Source organism: Podarcis pityusensis (assembly GCF_964106645.2).
Source record: "Podarcis pityusensis genome assembly, chromosome: 8".
NCBI classification, from domain to species: Eukaryota; Metazoa; Chordata; class Lepidosauria; order Squamata; family Lacertidae; genus Podarcis; species Podarcis pityusensis.
Genome location: NC_138033.1, coordinates 81,307,174 through 81,328,527, shown reverse-complemented (window position 1 = coordinate 81,328,527; position 21,354 = coordinate 81,307,174). Strand labels below are relative to the sequence as shown.

General features: G+C 47.1%; 1 protein-coding gene across 1 annotated transcript in view; it reads left to right on the top strand.

Annotated features, from left to right (window-relative positions):
- The window catches only part of USP48 (ubiquitin specific peptidase 48), a 40,446-nt gene that overhangs the window by 6,490 nt on the left and 12,602 nt on the right, over nt 1–21,354 (top strand). Inside the window, exons 7-17 of the mRNA XM_081017655.1 lie at nt 2,351–2,484; nt 3,450–3,532; nt 4,042–4,221; nt 5,590–5,712; nt 7,423–7,572; nt 10,069–10,269; nt 12,979–13,093; nt 14,177–14,307; nt 16,656–16,724; nt 20,008–20,132; nt 21,159–21,281. Of these exons, the coding sequence (XP_080873781.1) occupies nt 2,351–2,484; nt 3,450–3,532; nt 4,042–4,221; nt 5,590–5,712; nt 7,423–7,572; nt 10,069–10,269; nt 12,979–13,093; nt 14,177–14,307; nt 16,656–16,724; nt 20,008–20,132; nt 21,159–21,281 (1,434 nt within the window). The remainder of the gene's footprint in view (nt 1–2,350; nt 2,485–3,449; nt 3,533–4,041; nt 4,222–5,589; nt 5,713–7,422; nt 7,573–10,068; nt 10,270–12,978; nt 13,094–14,176; nt 14,308–16,655; nt 16,725–20,007; nt 20,133–21,158; nt 21,282–21,354) is intronic.

Sequence of the window (21,354 nt, the reverse complement as noted above, 5' to 3'; positions counted from 1 at the left end):
TGCCACCCCTTGGCCGACAATACCCAAAAGGAAAGCCTCTGGTTTCTTAGTGAAGGTATATTTAAATACCTTTTTCAGTTCATTATAGATCATTTCCCAGAACGCCTTCACTTTAGGGCAAGTCCACCAGAGGTGGAAGAACGTTCCCTCGCACTCTTTGCATTTCCAACACTTATTATCAGACAGGTGGTAAATTTTAGCAAGTTTGACTGGGGTCATGTACCATCTATAAATCATTTTCATTACATTTTCTTTCAGGGCGTTACATGCAGTAAATTTCAGTCCATTATTCCACAACCTCTCCCAGTCCTCAAACATGATATTATGCCCAATGTCCTGTGCCCACCTTATCATAGCCGATTTAACCGTTTCGTCTTGTGTATTCCATTTCAACAGCAAGTTATACATCCTTGAAAGTACCTTAATCTTTGGTTCTAACAATTCTGTTTCTAGTTTCGATTTCTCCACCTGGAACCCTAATTTCTTATCATTTTTAAAAACTTCTTTGATCTGAGCGTAATGTAACCAGTCTCGCACTTTGTCTTTCATTTTCTCTAGACTCTGCAATTTCCATTTGTCTCCATCCTTTTCTAGTTATCTAGTATAGAAGCAGATGCTCCTGAGGCCATATCTTCCAATTGTAACTGCTCTGCTTCGCCCTCACCCTCCACTTCTGAGGGCAAAGCAGGCACAGATGATCTGCGTGTCTGTAAGGCTGAGGTTAGAGTTGTTAGAGTTGTTTGTTTAGCTCTCCCTCTTTTTCTTGTGCCACTCATTCCAACGTTATCTGTCAGTCAAGGTCACACTGAGTTGTTCCCATGGGAATGGAAAGGTCCAGAGCAAGCAAACAGCAAGGGAATCGAAAGTAAAAAGTGTATGTAAAATCACTGTTATAATCCAATCCTCTAGAGGGAGCTTAATCTATCTTTCAGAGTCTAGATTAATGTCCAAGAACCTTCAGATACAAATACTTAGCAGAGTTTATAAATGATTACCTTGTTGCAGACAGTGCTTATTTATCTCCAAAAAGAATGTTTCAAATTTAAAAGGTATCAATACCCTCAGATTGTTTCCAGTTCCAATATACAGTATCCAAATCTGCAGTACTGACAGCTCCCTTAGTACTCAGGCAGCTCCTGACTCTGGGTTTCACCTTTAAATTTGTAATCCAATAAGAGGAGGAAAGTCAAGTACAAATAGAAATCCCAAATCTTTAACTTGAAGTCTTTACTTTAAAATGCAAGTTCAAATAGATGCTTAGATCTGTAAAACTTAGAGTCTCTTTCTTTCAGCCTCCACTCCTCCAGCTGATTGCTTTTTTTCAAGTTCAATGGCTGCGGAAGACGGACTTCCTGCTTCCACGTCTCTCCGCTCACAGCCAAGTTCAAGCCAATTTAAGTTTCCCTTTTAAAGTCTCAAATTTCGAGTGATTCAGTCTTTTACTCACAAATTAGTTGCTTTTTCATCCGGATCCGTAATTTGGCAGGAAAAGGGATCAGCGCTCACCGACAGCAGCAGCGCGGCTTCGCTCCTCAGGCTGCGAAACGGCTCACAGCGCCGCAACCCCCCTCCGTGCTCCGGAGCCCCTTACGGGGTTCCTTCTGCACTTGGAGGGTCGCTCTAGGCGCCCACCGAGCCTCAAGACCCCAGGCTCTTGCCGCCTGGGGTTTTCCGATGTGGGTCTCCGCTTCGCCGTAGCGGACGACCCGTTGCCTGCGGAGCCTCCTCTCCCGTTCAGAAGAGGACCGCCATTGCCGTTCGCGCCGCCCCCGGAAGTCGGTCCTTTGGGGATTTTTGTGCCTATGGAGCTTTTATAAAAATTAATTCCAACAGGCTGCCTCAGAAGGATAATCTTAAGTGTGGTCTCTGTCAAGTTAGCAACATTATAAATACTATTTTAATAGGTTCAAATGTGATTATTAATAAATGGATGTTTATTTTTTGTTTGAGGGTTTTTTAACATATAAAAAGTTTATTTCATGAAATTTCTGCACTGCTTGATTATTTTAAAAAAGCCTCAAAGTCATATGCAAAGAGAATAAATTGATTAGGATATTTTCTGAAAAAGGAGATAAGAAGGGTCCTGCTTTGTTTACTGTCTCCAGATGTAGACAGTTTGGTTTCAGCTTCTGCGTATCAAGTGACAGCCCCCAAATTCTGGTCTCCTGCCATAGAAGCTGTTCCCAGAATACCACTGAAGGAAGACCCATAGGCATCCTTGACACTCTTTCCATGCATGGATTCAGGAGCTGAAGAGTGGATTTGATGTCTGTTTCCACCTAGGTGAAATTCTAGCCTGCCTCAGGGGCATCCAGGTGACTTTTGTTCCATTTGTCTCTTGCTTGGCTAGGAAGAAAAGTTGGAAGGGGACAACCGCTACTTCTGTGAGACCTGCCAGAGCAAGCAGAATGCCACCCGCAGGATCCGTCTCCTCAGCCTCCCATGCACCCTCAACCTGCAGCTCATGCGCTTCGTGTTTGACAGGCAAGCATCTCTTCTTGTTCCAGCACCCCAGGGTGGGAGCCTTCAGAGCTGCTGTGGTCAGATCCCTCCGTACTGGAAGGAGGCAGGCTTACGCTTACACCCCCATTTTATTTCACAAACTACAACAAGCACTTCAGAGCAGCTTACAAAAGGAGATAAAACAAACGAAATTATCAATAAGAAAAATATCAGTAAGAAAAATAACAAGGGAAATAGCAAGGGATTAAAACTTGCATCAGCTTTGTAAACATCTGGATAAGTAAAGGTAAAGGTACCCCTGCCCGTACGGGCCAGTCTTGCCAGACTCTAGGGTTGTGCGCTCATCTCACTCTATAGGCCGGGAGCCAGCGCTGTCCGCAGACACTTCCGGGTCACGTGGCCAGCGTGACAAGCTGCATCTGGCGAGCCAGCGCAGCACACGGAACGCCGTTTACCTTCCCGCTAGTAAGCGGTCCCTATTTATCTACTTGCACCCGGGGGTGCTTTCGAACTGCTAGGTTGGCAGGCGCTGGGACCGAGCGACGGGAGCTCACCCCGCCGCGGGGATTCGAAGCGCCGACCTTTCGATCGGCAAGTCCTAGGCGCTGAGGCTTTTACCCACAGCGCCACCCGCGTCCCTAAACATCTGGGTAGGCTTGCCTAAACAAAAATGGTTTCAGCAGTTGCTAAAAAGAGGACAGAAAAGGCTCCTGCCTGCTGTCAGTATAGGTGCTGCTACATGAAAAGATCAATTTCTTACCAAGGCAGAATGGATATTATGCGGCGCCTGTAACAGTGCCGCAGATCAAACTGAACGGGACAAGATAACTGTTCGGTGGATTAGTAGCTGGTTGATTGACTTAACCCGAAGCTCACTAACGGTTCCTCGTCATCCTGGAAAAAGGTGACAAGTGGGGTGCCGCAGGTGTGTTGTGAGTTGCCAAACTCGGCCTTACCGTTTGCTATTTCTTTCCTTACTTCCTTAGGCAAACAGGTCACAAGAAGAAGCTGAACGCCTACATCGAGTTCTCAGAATTGCTGGACATGGAGCCCTACATGGAAGACAAAGGTGAGGTTATGATCTTACGTAGCCAAGTAGCAGCTTGTGATTGGGCATGAAGGGGTGGCAGTCGGGGCTGGTCCATTAGGGCAAACAGGGCACTGCCCTAGCAGTCTCACTGCCCTTCACCAGACCCTGCCTTGCCTGCCTTCTTACTTACCACCAGTCCAGGTTTGTGGCACTTGCTGTCAGCATCCTCAAACTCAGTGTTTCCCCATCTAGAACTCAAAAAGGAGGAAGGCAGGGGCAAAAGTAGGTCACTCTGGCACCACCCTGCTGTTGAGCTCCCTGCTTTCTATCCTGCCAATCCCAATGTACACCAACCATGGCCCAAGGGGTTGGGGACAAAAAGGCTGATCTCTGCCTCCCAGAAGATTACAATGACAAAGCCGGTAACGCCATAAACGCTGTAGGGGCTATTCTCTTTGCCAACCCTATGCGTTGCAGGGGGTTGGACTAGATGACCCATGGGTCCCTTCCAATGCTACAGTTCTCTGATTCTGTGATCCTCCTTCCAGGGAGCATCTTTGTCTATGAGCTGAGTGCAGTCCTCATCCACCGTGGCGTGAGCGCCTACTCCGGCCACTACATTGCCCACGTGAAGGACCCTCAGACGGGAGAGTGGTACCGGTTCAACGATGAAGAGATAGAGAAGATGGAGGGCAAGAAGCTGCAGCTGGGGGCAGAAGAAGACCTAGGTAAGACCTTACCAAAAACACGCAGAGGAGGCCCTGGCTCCTATAAGCAGTTAGGAGTCAAACCGTTTGGAGCAGCCATGGTGGGGAGACAGCTTCTGTCCCTCCAAGTGTCCAAATCTGGTGCAGTTGCCCTGACTGCCTCTATGTTTTCAGGCTCGGTTCACCAAATCCCAGATTCAATCAATAAAGCAAGGGACCTCGATGTCTGTGTCCTGGCTGGCATTTGCCTGGGTCCTGCATTCATTGCCTGAGGCGCTTCCCTGAGAGTGGTTTGGAGGGTGTCAGCAAGCGACAGGGCCTTTTTGGTTACGGGCCCCTCTTTTTGGTCTTTGGAATGCTCTCCCTAGTAAGGCTTGCCTTGTGCCATCATTAATGTTGTTTCAGCATATCTGCTCTCTGAGGTATTTGAGGGAACATGATTATGTTTATGTGTTATATCTTCTTTGCATATTATTTAATTAGACCCAGTGATCATTTTTAATAGGGTGTGTGTAAGGTGCCTAGAGGCATTTTGTATTAGATGACGAATGACTCCCTAAGGCCAGGGAATTGAGAGAATCATCGCTCAGCACCATCTAGAGGGCCACAGGATAGAGAAGACTGCCTGTCTGTCCTGTGAGCACTCCTGGAATGACACACTGTGGGGTTCCTTTGGCCCTTTGGATGTTGCTGAATTACAACTCCCATCATCCCTAGCTGTGCTGACCCGGGCTGATGGGAGTTGTAGTTTCAGCAACATCCAAAGGGCCAAAAGCTGGGTATGCCTGGTGTATTGGGAACAGCAAAGGGTTAACTACTCAGTTGCCATTTCCACTAGCAATAAAGCTTCTTGTGCCTTGGCATAATTATCCCCAGAAGAAACGGCTTCAATAACGTGTTTACGCAACCCACGTTTGGTGAGGCTTGTGTATCTGATAGCTCCAAATTGCTGGCTCTCATGAGGCCCTTTGGAAGTAACCACCTTCAGTCTTGGCTCCTTGCTCTGTGCTGTCTTCCTTCCTCATGTGCTTGGCAGGTGATGTGAATGGGGCATCCATTAAAAAGTAAACATGTTAATGGGGGGGGTACATGGGGATCCACCCAAATAAATTTGGCACTCTGGCAAAGCTGCAGAAGTGGGGTGGGAGGGTCTGGCCAAAGGTTAGCTGCATTGAACCTGGCAGATGAAGCACTCTGGATGGGGTGAGATGCAGGGCAATGCCTTGCTAGGACGGAACGCTCAGCAACCCAGGAGCCACCACTGAAAAGGCCCCATCACAGATCAGTGAGTTGAGAGGGAAGAGCGTTCCAGGTTCTGCTTCCGTGACAGGAGAGAGAGAGCAGATGTCTCAGGGCTTCTCTTGTGCTTGGCTTCTCTCTCCCCACTAGAGCCTTCTAAATCTCAGACTCGGAAGCTCAAATGCGGGAAGGGGGTTTACCGCTCTCGGAACGCCTACATGCTGGTGTACAGGCTGCAGACCCGGGAGAAATCGCTGAGTGTTGAAATTCCAGGTAAGGCTGGAGTTGGAGTTTTGTGTGCTTGTGTGTTGTCTATTCTTTCCCAGTCTGTGCACCCAGGGTGTGGCAATTGCCTGGCGTGTGTGTGTGTGTGCAGGCAAACCTGTTGTGGGGCACATGTTAAGCTAAGCAAGCCACCTTGTGTCCACTCAGCAAATGTTGGGCACAGATGGTGATGTTTTCTTTCTTCCCCCAAATAGGTAGCTTGCTGAGTCAAAGGGGGAATGCCGGGTGTGTTTTATACAGTCATACCTTGGGTTACAGACGCTTCAGGCTGCGTGTTTTTGGGTTGCGCAGTGCGCCAAACCCGGAAGTACCGGAACGGGTTACTTCCGGGTTTCGGTGCATGCGCAGAAGCGCCGAATCACAACCCGCGTGTGCGCAGACGCAGTGCTGCAGGTTGCGAACACTGCGGGTTGCGAATGTGCCTCCCGTACGGATCATGTTCACAACCCGAGCGTCCACTGTATAAATTTATCTGAGTCCCTATTTCAGTTGATCACTTGCCCATCCAGTTCTTTCTTCCTAGCTGTTAGGGCATAGAGAGCCACCTTATAAGTAACAGAGTCATCAGTATCACTCTGCAGCTATTTCACACTGACCACCCTGGTTAGATTTGTTTCCTTTGTGTGAAAAGGACTGTTATGAATCAATTTCTTGGGTCTGTATATAGTGGATGTTGTCGTAAGTAATGGCAAATGTCCTCTACACATTGTTCCCCCCAAGAGATGTTTTATATTGGTTGAGGAGGTGGCAAGTCAGCTTGGTGGTTGCATCAGAAACCTTACATGAGCTTAATCCTCCTTTGGCGGAAACCTGTAAATTACTCTCAAGAAAATGTTGGCTCGGGGGGGGGGGCTTATTACATCCACTACTGGGGGCAAATTGCCTCTGAATGCCATTTGCTGGGGCTCATAAGTAGAGAGTGTACTGTTGCACATAGGTCCCATAAGGGCATAGGGCATAGACCTCCAGGTATAGGGCGGTGTATAAAATGAATAAATAATAATAATTAATAATTTTGTGTTGGCCACTGTGCCACCAGGATGGTGGACTAGGTGGGTCCATTTTGGCTTGCTCCAGCTGCGGCCAGACTCTTCTGACATTCTTATTTTGGGGGTCTCCTCTCAAAGGGGGGCCTCCAACCCCATATACACCCACTTGACTCCCTCGGTCAGCAGAACAGGCACTACTGCAGGTGCAACGTAATATCTGTTCTGCATTTATAAGAACTCAATATTTCAGTGTGGGAGCACCTGCACTCTGGAACTCCCTGCCTATTGATATCGGAGAGCTGCCTTCACTGTACTATTTTTGGCACCTGCAAAAAACATCTCTGTTAAGAGAAAGCCTACCCAGATGTTTAGAGAGTTGGTGCAGGTTTTAATCTGTTTTTATTCTATAGTTCTATGAACGTTTGTTCAAAAGTCTGCAATTACTGTCGTTAATCCTTATTTATAGTTTGATTTTTAAAATCTGTTTTGTTAAACTGCTTTTTTGGTTTCTTTTGGAATCAAGCAACCATATGAATTTGATGAAACAAGATGTTTCCCCTGGGGTGAATGGATGTCTGTGGGAATGACTCTCAGTCAAGGCCTTTAGAGGTGTAGGAAAGGGCTTCCTCTTTCTTTTGTGGGGGATGAGGGCCGGGCTCCGTTCTCAGTCCTAATTCTGTTGCTTGTCCCCCTCCCCCCAATTGGCCAGCTTTTTTGCAAGAGCTCGTAGAGAGGGACAACAGCAAGTTTGAGGAGTGGTGCACAGAGATGGCCGAGATGCGCAAGCAGAGCGTGGCCAGGGGCAAGATCAAGCACGAGGAGGTGAAGGAGCTCTACCAGAAGTTGCCTGCCAAAGCTGGTCTGTAAGATCTTCCATTTGTCTTTTAAAAAAATAAATATTTGCAGTATTGCATGTTAAGGATAAGACTGTTGTAGGCGAGGTTTGGAGGGTGGGGTGACGAGTAAGCCTCCTGAGGCTCCATCAAAGTGCCTTCCATCCCTGCCCCGCACCCACACAGTGCAAGCAGACATCAGTGGAAGCTTTGCAAGAATTTTCTTCCCAAATTCACATCACCTGTGCTCTCTCTCTCTCTCTTGGGCATGTCTAAAAACATCTAAACATGTGAAAGCATTTAAAATTTGCCTTGCATTCCCCCGCTCCCATTGTTTGGATCTCTAATGAAGCCTTCCTAATTAGCAATATTTATATCACTTTTATCAAATCCTGTGGCGTCTAGTTCCGGCCTGGAAAATTAAAGTCGTTTCTGCATCTCTTGGTAAAGATAATCACTGCTGGCAACACTTAGAAGCAGTTGGTCAGCCGCCTTAGTCTTAAGTCCCAAGAGGAAATATTGGAACAACGTGTTGTGTGGACATTGGGTGCCAGCCAAGTTTCCTTTTTGGTTTTTCCGGATAGTCTAATGTTCTGTACAGTACAACTTAACTGCTGCTGGGCCCCAAGATATTTGTCTACCTGTTCTGTCAACCTAGGGTGTTTTACGATCTGCAGTGACTTAAAATATTAAGAAACATGGCCACTGCTCTGTTTACTGAAGTGTTTGCTGCTCTGAGCTGCTTTATCAGGAAGGGCAGGATGTAAAATAAATAACAAAATAATTTTAGATTCAGGTGTTGGTCTGATGCAGTTGAAATAAATAAAAAAAAAATAAAAAAATTGTCCAGTAGCACCTTAGAGACCAACTAAGTTTGTTCTGGGTATAAGCTTTCATGCGCATGCCACAGGTCTTCAGATAATTTTACTTTACTTTATTGAGAGCCAGTGTGATGTAGTGGTTAGAGTGTCAGAGTAGGACCTGGGAGAGACCAGGGTTCAAATCCCCGCCCCCTTCAGCCATGAAGCTCACTGGGTGCCTCTCAGCCCAGCCCTACCTTGTGGGGAGAAAATGGAGAGGGGGAGAACTGTGCATTGCAACCTTGAGCTTCTGGGAGAGAAAGGTAGGCTATAAATTAAAGGAGATAAATGATGACATGTGGCAGAACGAACTGTTCCACTGTGGGCAAGGCTGGGGTGGTGTTGGTGTCCTTTAACAAATGACTCTTAAAAAACCACAAACCAGGACCAAGTATATTGGAAAGAGTGTGTCTAGCACTCCTCACTATAATTGCACTAGTTTCCTTCACTATAATTGCACTTCACTATAATACCTTCACTATAAACCTTCACTATAATTGCACTAGTTTTCCACCTGCATGGAGTTACCTTACATTAAGGGAGCAGTCGCACGCATGGCTTGCTCCTTCATGCATCCATGAGCTGAGGTCATTCATCCTCATTTTGGCTCAGTGCAGGGGAGAAAATGAGCAGCTGGGATGTGGGTGGGCTGATGGAGCCTCTGTTTTGCTCTGGGAGTGTGTGTGTGTGTGTGTGTGTGAGAGTGAGTGAGTGAGAGAGAGAGAGAGAAAACACATTACCATGCGGCTACATTTTCAGTGGCCTAAGCCCCTTTCTTGCTTTACCCCCCAAATAGCTGGAGGGCCTTCTGAGGGTGGGGTGCTGGAGTTAATTTTCTGAAGTTCAGGTTGTTGTCCTATTTTACAAGTGTTAGACTTTCACAGTCTGTGTTAGCGTTAAGCAGAGGAGGCCCGTAGAAATTAACTGACAAGACTAACTTGGGTCCACTAATTTCCAGAGCTGCCTGGTTGGTGCTGACCCACAATATGGCCTTTTTAGTGGTGGTTCCCCAGTTGTGCAGCTCCCTCCCTATCAAGGTGTGCCTGCCTCCATCATTACTCCATTCCAGGAGGAATTTTAAAACATTCCTGTTTACCCAGGTGTGTTCCGTGGCTGCATAATACTATCCCAGGCAACCCTAGGATTATTGGATGGAAGGATGTTCTTAACTCTTTCAAATTGCTTTTAGGGTTTTTTAAAAACTAACTTATTTTAGATGTTATCTGTAATAGTTTTTCATGTTGTTTCATTCTGTTTTCAAAGTGCTTGCTACGCTTTTGTTTCAAATGCTACATCTGTTTTCCACCCTAGACTACTTAGGGAGAGAGGGAGGGATATAAATTAATAGACTCATAGAATTGTACAGTTGGAAAGGGACCCAAGGGTCATCTAGTCCAACCCCCTCCAATGCAGGAATCACAACTATAAATTATTTCAACGGGTCTACTCTGAGTAGGGCAGACTTGGATACAACCCAGTTTGCTTGTTTCTTGCCAAGTTGAAGATTAGATTGTTTAGATTTTGAGTTTTGCTGGCCAGGGGGTGGAATGTATGATCATGAAGCTTCACCGGTCAAGGCAGACACTTTTGGTGAGCCCAAGCAAACAGGGCTTGTGGCGCTGATGCCCCACCCCAGCCCTCCTGTCCTCCTCCTCCTTCCAGGCTGCCCCTATGACTTCGTGTCTCTTGAATGGCTGCAGCAGTGGCTGGATGAGTCAACGCCCCCCAAGCCCATCGATAACACGGCCTGCCTGTGCTCTCACGGAAAGTTGCACCCGGACAAAATACCCACCGTCAAAAGGGTCTCTGAATATGTCGCTGACTACTTCTACAAGAGATATGGAGGAGGACCTAGGCTGACAGGTAAGCCAAACCCCAGAAGGGAGCATGTCCCAGGAGAGCTTAGCTCAGGAGTCAGCAAACTTTTTCAGCTGGGGGCTGGTCCACTGTCCCTCAGACCTTTTGGGGGGCCGGACTATATTTTGAAAAAAAATATGAATGAATTCCTATGCCCCACCAAATAACCCAGAGATGCATTTAAAATAAAAGCACACATTCTACTCATGTAAAAAAACGCTGATTCCCGTTTCAGCTTTGCCTTTGAGCCAGTGCCACCGACTGGGCCAGGCGAGCTGGGAAGCACTTCCAGAGACCTTCCACGCAGGAAGCAGGTCTAAGTGCTGTGGACTCACAGCTCAGAGCTGTGAGCACCAAACTCACTTCCAGTAGTCAGCGGAGCACAGCAGAGCATGAACCACATGAACGACAGCTTCTGTAGAATAACTTCTTTTATTCTCTACAGCTACTATACAAACTAACTACAGACTAAATGGAGACGCTGGACTGCGCTGAGTGTTACAGCTGCATGAGCAGCGACCTTATCTATACACAGATAACACTCAGACTCCCTCTTTGAAGTCAGGCTGGAGCGGAATAAGTAATAAGCAAAATCCGCCCCCTCCTTTCTGAAACATCAGCAGATTCTTGCAATGGGAGGGGTGAAATATCCTCATCCCGGACCCTCCGTGGGCTGGATTTAAAAGGCGATTGGGCCGGATCCAGCCCCGGGCCTTAGTTTGCCTACCCATGGCTTAGCTCCTCGCCACCTTTGCCTCCCGCATCATCTTGTGATGGTTGGACTACCCTGCCTTGTTAGAGGAGTGACCAGTCACGATGGCTCTGCTGTGTCTTCACGGGTGGAGGCAGTAAATGCATCTCAGTGCCGGTTGCTGGAAGCTGCAGGAGGGGAGAATTCTTCTGCTTGCAGGTCTCCAATAACGAGCACCTGGTTGAGAATAAGAGACTGGACTGGACAGGCCATTGGCTTCATCCAGCAGGGTTTTTATGCTCTTACTAGAGTTCCATAACCTTTGATTGTTTGTTTATTGAATTTATATCCCACCAATTTTTCCAGGGAGCTCAAGGTGGCATTTAATCCTCACCACAACCCTGTGAGGTAGGTTAGGCTGAGAGGCAGTGACTGGCCCCAGAGCTCACCCAGTAAGTTTCATGGCTGAGGGGCAGGATTTGAAGCCTCTCCTCTAAGGTCCTGCTATTCCCACACTCGAACCACTCCACACTCCACCGGCTGTTGCAATTTCCTTGGCTTAGCAGGCAGCTCCCAAGGAGCACAGTGTTTCCTGGAAAGGAGATGTGAGCAACGGGAGCCACTTGTTCCTTATGGAATCCATCCTGTGGCTGGGGCCAAACAACAGTGTTTAAATAGGGCAAATTAAACCAAGTGATAAAAAGTGCATACTATTTGGAAAGAGAGGAGGTGAATGGATCGGTTAACAACAACAACCACACACCCTTGAAACCTCTTCCTCTTGATACTGCCTTCCAAGTGGCAGAGTGCCAGCAAAATCTATTTTGCAGCACACGTGTTAACCTCCAAATGCTTACTCCACACTCTCTTCTGGTCCCATGCCTTTCTGCAGCTGGGAGAGCTCTTTGCTGCCCTGGCTGGTAAACTCACCTTCCTCTCAATTATGCCTCTCCCCCTCCCAAGTTCGTTCCTGCCAGCTGCTGTTCTCAGGGCTGAATCTTGAGATGAAAGCTGTTAAACCCAAGAGAAGCTGATTGCAAAGGCTGAGAGTGAAGCTGACACTCTCAGACTGAGGTTTCCCCTTTCCATAAAGCGCTTAGCCATCCCTCTCCTCCAGACAGGAACTGGCTGGTGTGCGTGTCTTCAATTGCCACTTAGTTATAATAGCATTTATAAGCTGCCAACTTGTTTTTTTTTTAAATTGCATGCAAGAGTGTTAAAGCATCTCAAAGAGTTCTGCCCAGTGTTAGTCCTATTTTACGTAGAGCCACTGACATGAATGGCTACAGCTAAGTTAGGTCCATTCATTTCGATAGGTTTGCCTGGAGTAAAACTTAGTTGGAGGTGCCCCAGAGATAACAGGAAAAAATGACCCATGCAGAATCAGACTAACTCTCTAACCACACTTGGCAATACCAGCTTTGCAGCAAATGTCAAAATATCAACACGGTAGAGGTGCTTGCCTACAATGTTCCCAAGTGCTGGTGCTGCTACGCTGAAAGCCTTAGTTTGGGTAGTCATAAACAGAGTTCTCCTCCATGGGATGTGGAAGGGGCACTGGTAGCTCAGTGGTGTGGCATCTGCCGGGCAAGAAGAAGGCCCATGTTCAATCCCCATCTCTAGGTAGGGCTGGGAGAGACACACTGCCAAAAGCCCTAGAGAGCCACTGCTGCCAGTCAGTGTAGACAGGACTGAGCTAGATGGAGCAATGGTCTGGCTTGGTATAGGGCAGCTTCCTATGTCCCTATGTCTCCTGTTCTACAGTCAGGAGAAAGGTTAACTGCTTGTTAAAATCAGGGAAGTTTAAAGGGTCTGATAAACATGCCCAGATGGCAGCCTAAAGAGGGGAAAGGAAGCTGGATGAAGCAGGTCTTTGGGTTTGGGGTGGAGGAAAGCTGTGTCATTGTCTCAGCTGCTTTAGATCTAAGCCCTGCCCTATGGAAGGACACTTTCTCCAGAATGCACAGGAAGGGATATTGTACTGAGGATGATGGGGGTCTTTTTGCTTGTCTCTTCCTCCTCAGTCAAAGCACTCTGCAGGGACTGTGTGGTGGAGAGGTGCCGAGTCCTGCGGCTGAAGAACCAGCTGAATGAGGACTACAAAACAGTCTCCAACTTGCTGAAGGTGACCGTCAAAGGGTAAGCAAGCCCCCTTTTCAAGTGTGCAGAGAGTGGTTGTCGGTGGGGGGGGGGCGTACTTTGCTGGAGACATTTTTGTAAAGAGAGCAAGTGGCTTGGAAATCAATAGCTGCATTCATTTTATTTAAAAGCATTTCTAGGCTGTTTAATATTTAAATGTAGCTGGGGGAAATTAAATGTCTTTGCAAGACCTCTGAAGCAACTACAGTCATACCTCATGTTACATCCGCTTCATGTTACAGTGGTACCTCGGGTTAAGTACTTAATTCGTTCCAGAAGTCCGTTCTTAACCTGAAACTGTTCTTAACCTGAAGCACCACTTTAGCTAATGGAGCCTCCTGCTGCTGCCACGCCACCGAAGCACAATTTCTGTTCTCATCCTGAAGCAAAGTTCTTAACCTGAGGTACTATTTCTGGGTTAGCGGAGTCTGTAACCTGAAGCGTATGTAACCCGAGGTACCACTGGTACATTCTTTCAGGTTATGTCCCGCGGCGACCCGGAAGTACTGGAAAGGGTTACTTCCGGGTTTCGCCACATGAGCAGAAGCAGCGAATCGCAACCCGCGCGTGTGCAGATGTGCCGCTGCAGGTTGCGCTCTTTTCATGTTGTGAACAGGCCTCCGGAACAGATCCCGTTCACAACCAGAGGTACCACTGTAATAGATAATTTCTTCATGTGCAAGATTTGAACTCCAGTCCTTCTCAGTGGTGGTTTGACATTCCAGCCATTGGTACCATGCCAGACACACAGCCGCAGAACCAGAAAGTCCAGTTATGATAAGTGGAATAAAAATGAAATATGAGTTTGACTCGGTATGGCTTTGATTTATAGCGGGGTTTTGTACAATAGTACAGTAAACTCTCTTCCGTCTCAGTTACAATGGCCACTATGGAGAAATTATCCCAGTGGATGGGAGCTCAACCTGTAATGTAAAAGATTTCCCAAGTCTGTATCGGTGTCAGGTGGATGACTGCATACGTGCTTGAACACTTTGTGCTTGGTAATTGTTTTTTAAAAATTCAATGAAGTTTGTATTAAATAAAAAGATCTTCACAGTATGTTGCCTCTTTGTCTCCTTTCAGGAACGACGGGTTTTGGGTTGGGAAATCGTCATTGCGGAGTTGGCGCCAGCTGGCCCTAGAGCAGCTGGATGACCCAGACGAGGATGCCGATCAGAGCAACGGCAGGATGAACGGTGATGCCAAAAGCAAAGGTAGCCTCCTGTCTCTGCCTCCCCACTCCCCTTTATACGGATTTTGCAGCCTCCCTGCCTAGCACTGGAGCAAAGTCCTGCCTGCCTTCCCATCGCAAAGGGATGATGGCTGGACTCGGATGCTGTTAAATCCCAAGGAAAGGGTTTGCCCGAAGGGCCTCAGCGCACGAGGGGCTCCACAGTTGATCCTGTACTCTTGAGCTGGTGAAATCTGGAATGTGGAACCCCTCAAGGACGAATCATTATTATTATTGGTAGAGCATGAAACCCTTAATCACAGGGTCACGGGTTCAAGCCCCATTTTGGGTGGAAGATTCCTGCACTGCAGAGAGTTGGACTTGGATGATCCTCGTGGTCCTTTCCAATTCTGTGATTCTATGAATTATTATTTACACTAGGCCCACAAGTTACACATACTCTTCTTATTTGATTGCAACTTTAGGCAGATTGTAAGTAAGTAAGTAAATAAATAAATAGAAAGTGGAGACCCTTGCTTACTGGGCTCTGGAGCCTCTTGCAAGATCTTGCGGAGCCACCCAAAGGATTTTCCTTTGCAGAAGCAGCTTTTGAAGCCCTTTGCCTTGCTTTACAGGGCTCTTGGACAATCACACAAGGCCCTGCGTTATGTTCCGGCAATATCTTGCAGAACAGTTAAGAAATACTGCAAGATCTGAGGCCGCAGAGGTGGTTCCAGGGGTCATTCTGACTTTACCTAATTTTGCCTTTGAGCACAGATCCCTGGAACGAAACCCCAGCATAAGCTGTAGGCCCACTGTATTTATTTTATTGCATTTATATCCCACCCTTTTCTGTGAGGAGCTTCCAGGTGCCATACATGGTTCTCCCCACGCTGTCCTCATTTCATCCTCCCAGCAGCCCTGAGTTAGGCTGAGTGGCAGCAAATGGCTCAAGGTCCCGCCCATGAGTTCCATGGCCAAGTTAGGGATTTAAGTGTGGTCTCTCCCCAGGTCATAGTCCCAACACACTAAGCCCAGTGGTCAGCAACCTTTTTCAGCTGTGGGCCGGTCCACCGTCCCCCAGACCATGTGGGGGGCCGGACTATATTTTGAAGAAAAAAAAGATGAGCGAATTCCTATGCCCCACCAAATAACCCAGAGATGCATTTAAAATAAAAGCACACATTCTACTCATGTAAAAACACTAGGCAGGCTCCACAAATAACCCAGAGATGCATTTTAAAGAAAAGGACACATTTTACTCATGTAAAAACACGCAGATTCCTGGACCCTCCTTGGGCCGGATTGAGAAGGCGATTGGGCCGCATCCGGCCCATGGGCCTTAGGTTGCCTACCCCTGCTCTAAGCACTGTTGTCCAGCAATTAGTTTTACTTAGTGCTCCCCCCTTTCTGTGTGACACAAGAGTTAAGATCAACCTTTGAGAAAGGACTTTGCTTTATTTTTCTCTTTTTGTTTTCATTTAGATCAGCCTTAATAAAAAAAAACACCTAACTTTGAGAGAGGACTTTGTATATACTTTTTTCCTTCCTTCCTTCCTTCCTTTCCTTCCTCCCTCCTCTTTTTAATTTTTATTCAGATTAGTTTGGTTTTTTACAATGAAAAAGTTTCAATAAAATTTTATGGAAAGAAACAAAAACAAACTACAGTTCTTAGGCATGGCCTAAATAGGATTGTAAAGTCAGTTCCTTGATCGGTCCCCTAATGCGTGACTCACTGTGGATATCAAATCTCTTCACCTCTTTCACAAGACTGGTAACAAAGAAGTTGGCCCTCAGCATCACAAGTACATTCTAAAAGACACGGCACAAAAGGAGAAAGGGACAGGGAGGGAAAAGGGCAAATGTGCGAACCGGAGGCACCAAAATGGCGGTTCTTACAATGACCAGCTGGAGTACAGACAGTTCAGAGACAGGAGCAGTTGAGTGGCCACCTGTGTCTCAGGAGTTGTGTGGCAAAGGTCTCTAAACACCAGGAAGCAAACCCTGTTCACCTGAATCCATTCCTTTCAGCTGAGGAGGCCATTGGGAGCACACAGTAATGTAAACCTCAGCATCTGCTGTGGCGTGCTGCTGTTGTTAATTAAATTTATATATTGCCCTTCATCCAAAGATCACAGGGCAATTAGAACATAAAAACACAAAATGCATAAGAATAATAAAAACAGTAACACCCCCAATAAAAGGCCTTAGATTGCTTAACAGCCCAAAGGCATGTTTGAAGAGGGATGTTTTCATCTGGAAACTAAAGATCTGTAATGAAGGCAGCAGACGAACCTCTCTAGGAAGAGCATTCCTCAAACGGAGTCATTGCAGAAGAGGCCTGGTTTTTTTCCTGTTCTCACTCTGTGGCATCCTCTCCTTGCTTTCCAGATGAATCCATCGCCGAGAAGCGGGAGGAAGAGGACCTGAAGTTCAACGAGGACATCATCTGCCCCCATGGTGAGGGCTGGGGCTGTTTCTCAAATGTCTGTTTCAATGATTGATTCCATTTCTGTACTGCCCTTACTCTGATGGGAGCACAGAGCAGTGGACAGCATGAAAATGCAACTGAAAAAACCCCACTTCTAAAATAAAAAATAGAAAGCAAGTGCCAGCTGCTGAAATTTCAGCAAACTCATCTTAATATATATGCCCCACTATGTACTGTATTTATTTCCTACCTTTCCTCAGATAAGCTTTGGGTGGCATGCGTAGTTCTCCACCCACCTCTTTGCAATGTTCTCATCACCACAGCCCTGCAAGGCAGATCTGGCTGAAAGAAAGGGACTGCCCCAAGGAAACACAATGAGCTTTCCTACAGCTAAGTGCAAATTTGAACCTAGGCCCTTCCTTATTTCTAGCCCCTCTGCTTGAACCGCTACACCCTACTTAGTCCAATACAACAACAGTTTCCAGTGGGGTAGGAAATCTCCAGGGCTTTCCTATAAGGGTGAAACCTGCCTTCCTAAAATACCCATGTGTTTCAGAAGGGTGGGGAGTGAGCTGATTCTTAGTGTTCATAAAGGAGTGAGAGGACTTCCAGTTCGCATCCTGGGCTGCCCTCTCCCCCTGACACCAGGAATGCAGTGCTCCTGTATCCCAGTTGCTGTAGACTGCAGGAGGGGAGAGTGCTATTGTGATCCAGTCTTGTGTGCTAGTTTCCTCACAGGCATCTGGTTGGCCACTGAGGGAACAGGATGCTGGACTAGCTGGGCCACTGGCCGGATCCAGAAGGCTCATGTTCTTTTGAGAGAAGGTGCTCCCCCAAGGATGCTAGCACCCAGGGAGGTTCGTGTAGGCCCAGGCCATTTTCTGTGGCTGTAAAATGAGAGAATCTCGCATACAAATGCCTCCTACTCCCTTACCGCTTTTATAGCTGGGTTGCATTGAACAAGACATAATCTCAGTTCGAGTGTTTGTTTTGGAGGATGCCCTTCAGAAAGGTAATTTGCTTAAGAAGTCAAGGCGCACGTGCTCGCCTCCGCATATGCCATTGCTTCTGGCAATTAGCAAAGCCTAAGGAAGCCCTTAGTGTGCTCCTCTCCCAGATCTCAAGCAATTGCAGGCTCAGCGACTGCGTTGGCCCCTGCGTTTGGCGCACACCCACTTCCTGATGCTTGGGTCACCCCTGGAGCAGGAGGTAAAACAAAAGCGTATTCTCCTCCTCCGCCTTAATTGCCAGCTTCGTCTCCCTAATTGCCCTGTAACCTTAGAGACTGCACAGAAAGGAGCTGTGTTGGAAAGTGGAAGGCCTTCTTGAGATGATGTGGCTCCTTACCAAGCACATAGCAAATTATTAATGTGCAGTGGGCCTTTTTTTTGCAAGCTCTCTGCTCTGCAACGGAGGCAGGAATAGGTGCGCTCTGCAAGGAGTCCTGGGGGGCAGGAAGAGGGGGAGGCTGGTCTTGGCTTGCATCCAGCGGCTTCATGTGGTGGTTCCTTCCTCTGTGAGCCTTGGATGCTGATGTTTTTTCTGGTTAGAATAAGAGCAGGGTGGGAAGGGATACCTAGGAATAGGCTGGATCAGGCCCAAAGTGCCTGTTCTCACGCAGTGGCCAACCAAATGCCCATTCTGGGAAGCTCACAAGCAGGACCCCTGAGCCACAAGAGCAACTCTCCCCTCCTGTGTGTTTTCCAGGAGCTGGCATTCAGAAGCATTGATGCCTCTGGCTGTGGAGGGCAGAGCATAGCCATTGTGGCTGACAGCCATTGATAACCCTATCCTCCACGAATTTGCCTGATCCTCTGATTTATAAGCCATTCAAGTTGGTGGCCATCGCGGCATCTTGCGGCAGTGAGTTCCATAGTGAACTTACTTGGTGTGTAAGAAGGCCTTCCTTTCATCTGTCTTGAATGTCCTAAATACCAACTTTGTTAGATGGCCCTGTCTTTCTGCTTTGGCGCTACTTTCCCTTAAAAACCACAAGGAGCAGCCTTATACTGAATCAGACCATTGGCCCATCTTAGCCGAGTGTTGTCTACACAGACTGGCAGCAGCTTCTCATGGGTTTCAGGCAGGAAAGCTTTCCAAAGGAAGATTACAGTCCCTCGTGGTACTGAGAAAGGACTGGTTTTTAAAGAAGCAAAACAAGCTGTCTGTTTTTGTCTACGCCAGTGTTCCCCAAACTTGGGTCCCCAGCTGTTTTTGGACTGCAACTCCCCTCATCCCTAGCTATCAGGGATGATGGGAATTGTAGTCCGGAAACAGCTGGAGACCCGCGTTGGGAAACACTGGTCTACACTGACTGACAGCAGCTTCTCTGGGTTCCCCTCCTGCCCCACTGCTCTCCAGCAACTAATTCCTCCTCCTGGGGGGCTTGTCAAAAATCATGTGTGGGGAAGGGTTAATGCTTTGAAAACTGGTCTCCGGGGTGCTTGGTCTTTTAATGAACCAATTTGGACCTGAAGTGTTCTCACCCACCTGCCCCAGGATTCCTGCCAGATCCGTGAGCTAGGAAGCATGCACCCGAAAGCTGCTCAAAAGGGAACCTCACAATTGTTCCATATTATATTTATTTTTTTAAATGAGATTTATTAAAGTTTCAGATAAAAAGAGACACATCAATAAAAAAGAATTTGAAAGTAAAAAGAAAAATACACAATACAAAATATAAAAAGAAAAAAAGAAAAAACAGTTAAAAACAATTCCATCTTTTCACCACTACTTTTGAGTTTGCTTATTTTCTGGACCTCCTCATACCTCCCTCTTTTGTATTCCAATTCAGTTTGTTTGTCCAGCAATTCCTTTCCCTCTTTTTTAATCCCAATCCTTAATCTTAATATAATGTAACATTAAATTTTTATCTATTAATAGCCAATTTTCCATTCTTTTAACCTTTTTATTCCTAATCCTTAATCTTAATCTGTATATAACTTTAAAGCCTGTGCAGCTAGAAACCACTTAATTTTAATCCATCATCACTCTAACATTCTTTAATTTTGCAATGTTTCTGTAGGTAATCTTTAAATTTCTTCCAATCTTCTTCCACCGACTCTTCTCTCTGGTCACGGATTCTGCCAGTCATTTCCGCCAATTCCATATAGTCCATCAGTTTCATCTGCCATTCCTCCAGTGTGGAGAGCTCTTGTGTCTAATTGTTCCATATTATAAAGCAACGTCCATTGGGGACCGTTTGACTCCCTTTTGGCAGCAAACTCGGGGTGGGGTGGGCCTCAAATTGAGATGTGCCTCTTTTTGCTCGAGTCAACTGCATTTCTCTGGCGGTTTTCTCCCCTCCCGCAGGCAACCTGTGCATATCAGAGAACGAGAGGAGGGTGGTCTCCGGAGAAGCCTGGGAGAAACTGCAGCGCTACTTCCGGAATGCCCCCGAGTTCCCAAACAGCAAAGACTCCTGTTCTCAGTGCAAGGTGGCGGACTCCTCTTCATTGGAGGTTTTTAAGGAGAGGCTGGACGGCCACCTGTCATGGATGCTTTAGTTGAGATTCCTGCATTGCAGGGGGTTGGACTAGATGACCCCGGGGGGTCCCTGCCAACTCTACAATTCTGTAATTCTATAAGGTGTCTTGGTTGCATTTTCCCTGCCTAAGGCGGAGTGTGCTCTGTGTCCAAGAATGCCCCAGAAACCCAAACACTAGGAAATTTTGCAGGCAAATGAGCCCTAGAGGGGGCAGGGGAGGTTTAACCAATGCCTGCAGGACAGTTCTGGGTCTGTTTGTGCTATGTAGGAAGCAACCCTAAGCAGACTCATTGGTTCATCTACCTCAGTATTGTCAACACTGACTGGCAGTATCCAGGGCTTTCGTCCCTGGAGATGCCAGGGACTGAACCTCAGGCCTTCTGCAGGTCCTCTGCCACTCAACTATGGTGCTTAGAAATAAAGCAACAGCTGATTCAGATGTGAGCATAAGAAACTACGGAGTTGGCTCAACCTAGCTCACTATTTCCTAAGACTGCTCCCCACTGCACAGTCACTGCAGCCAAAGAATCGCAGGCACCGTTGCCACAACCCTTGACTTCAAGCAGTGCTTCCCAAAGTGGGTGGTACCACCTCTTTGGGGGTGCTGGGATTTTCTAGGTGGTCAGTGAGAGGCAAGGGAGCAGCAGGGATATGTTGGCTATGGATATGACTATCGGACTGGTATCTCTGGAGCAAGTCCATCAGTTTTGTTGATTTCCTTAAACAAAATAGTTTTAGCTGGATTTTGAATGAATGTGCAATTAATTGTTCCTTAGCGGGTCATGCCATCTGCTGTTCTGAGTAATGATTTTTTATAGGGTAGGCAGCACTGGGGATGAGTTTATGGAACCAGGGACACACACACACACCCATAAAAAGTTTGGGAATCAATGCTGTAAAGCAAAAACATAGCTCCCCCACCCCCAGTTTCATTCGATCAGGATGGGGAGTGACTCCTGTGTGTGTTTTTCTGCAGATTCTGGAACGGGAAGGGGAAGAGAATGAGGCCCTCCACAAAATGATGGCTGGCGAGCAGAAGGCATCTCTCCCAAACCTCTTCCAGGACAAAAACCGACCTTGCCTCAGCAGCTGGCCAGAGGTAGGAAGTCCAGGAGTTCATGGTAGCAGGGTGGGGTGCTTGTGTGTGTCTCAGAATGAGTTCATATAGTTGC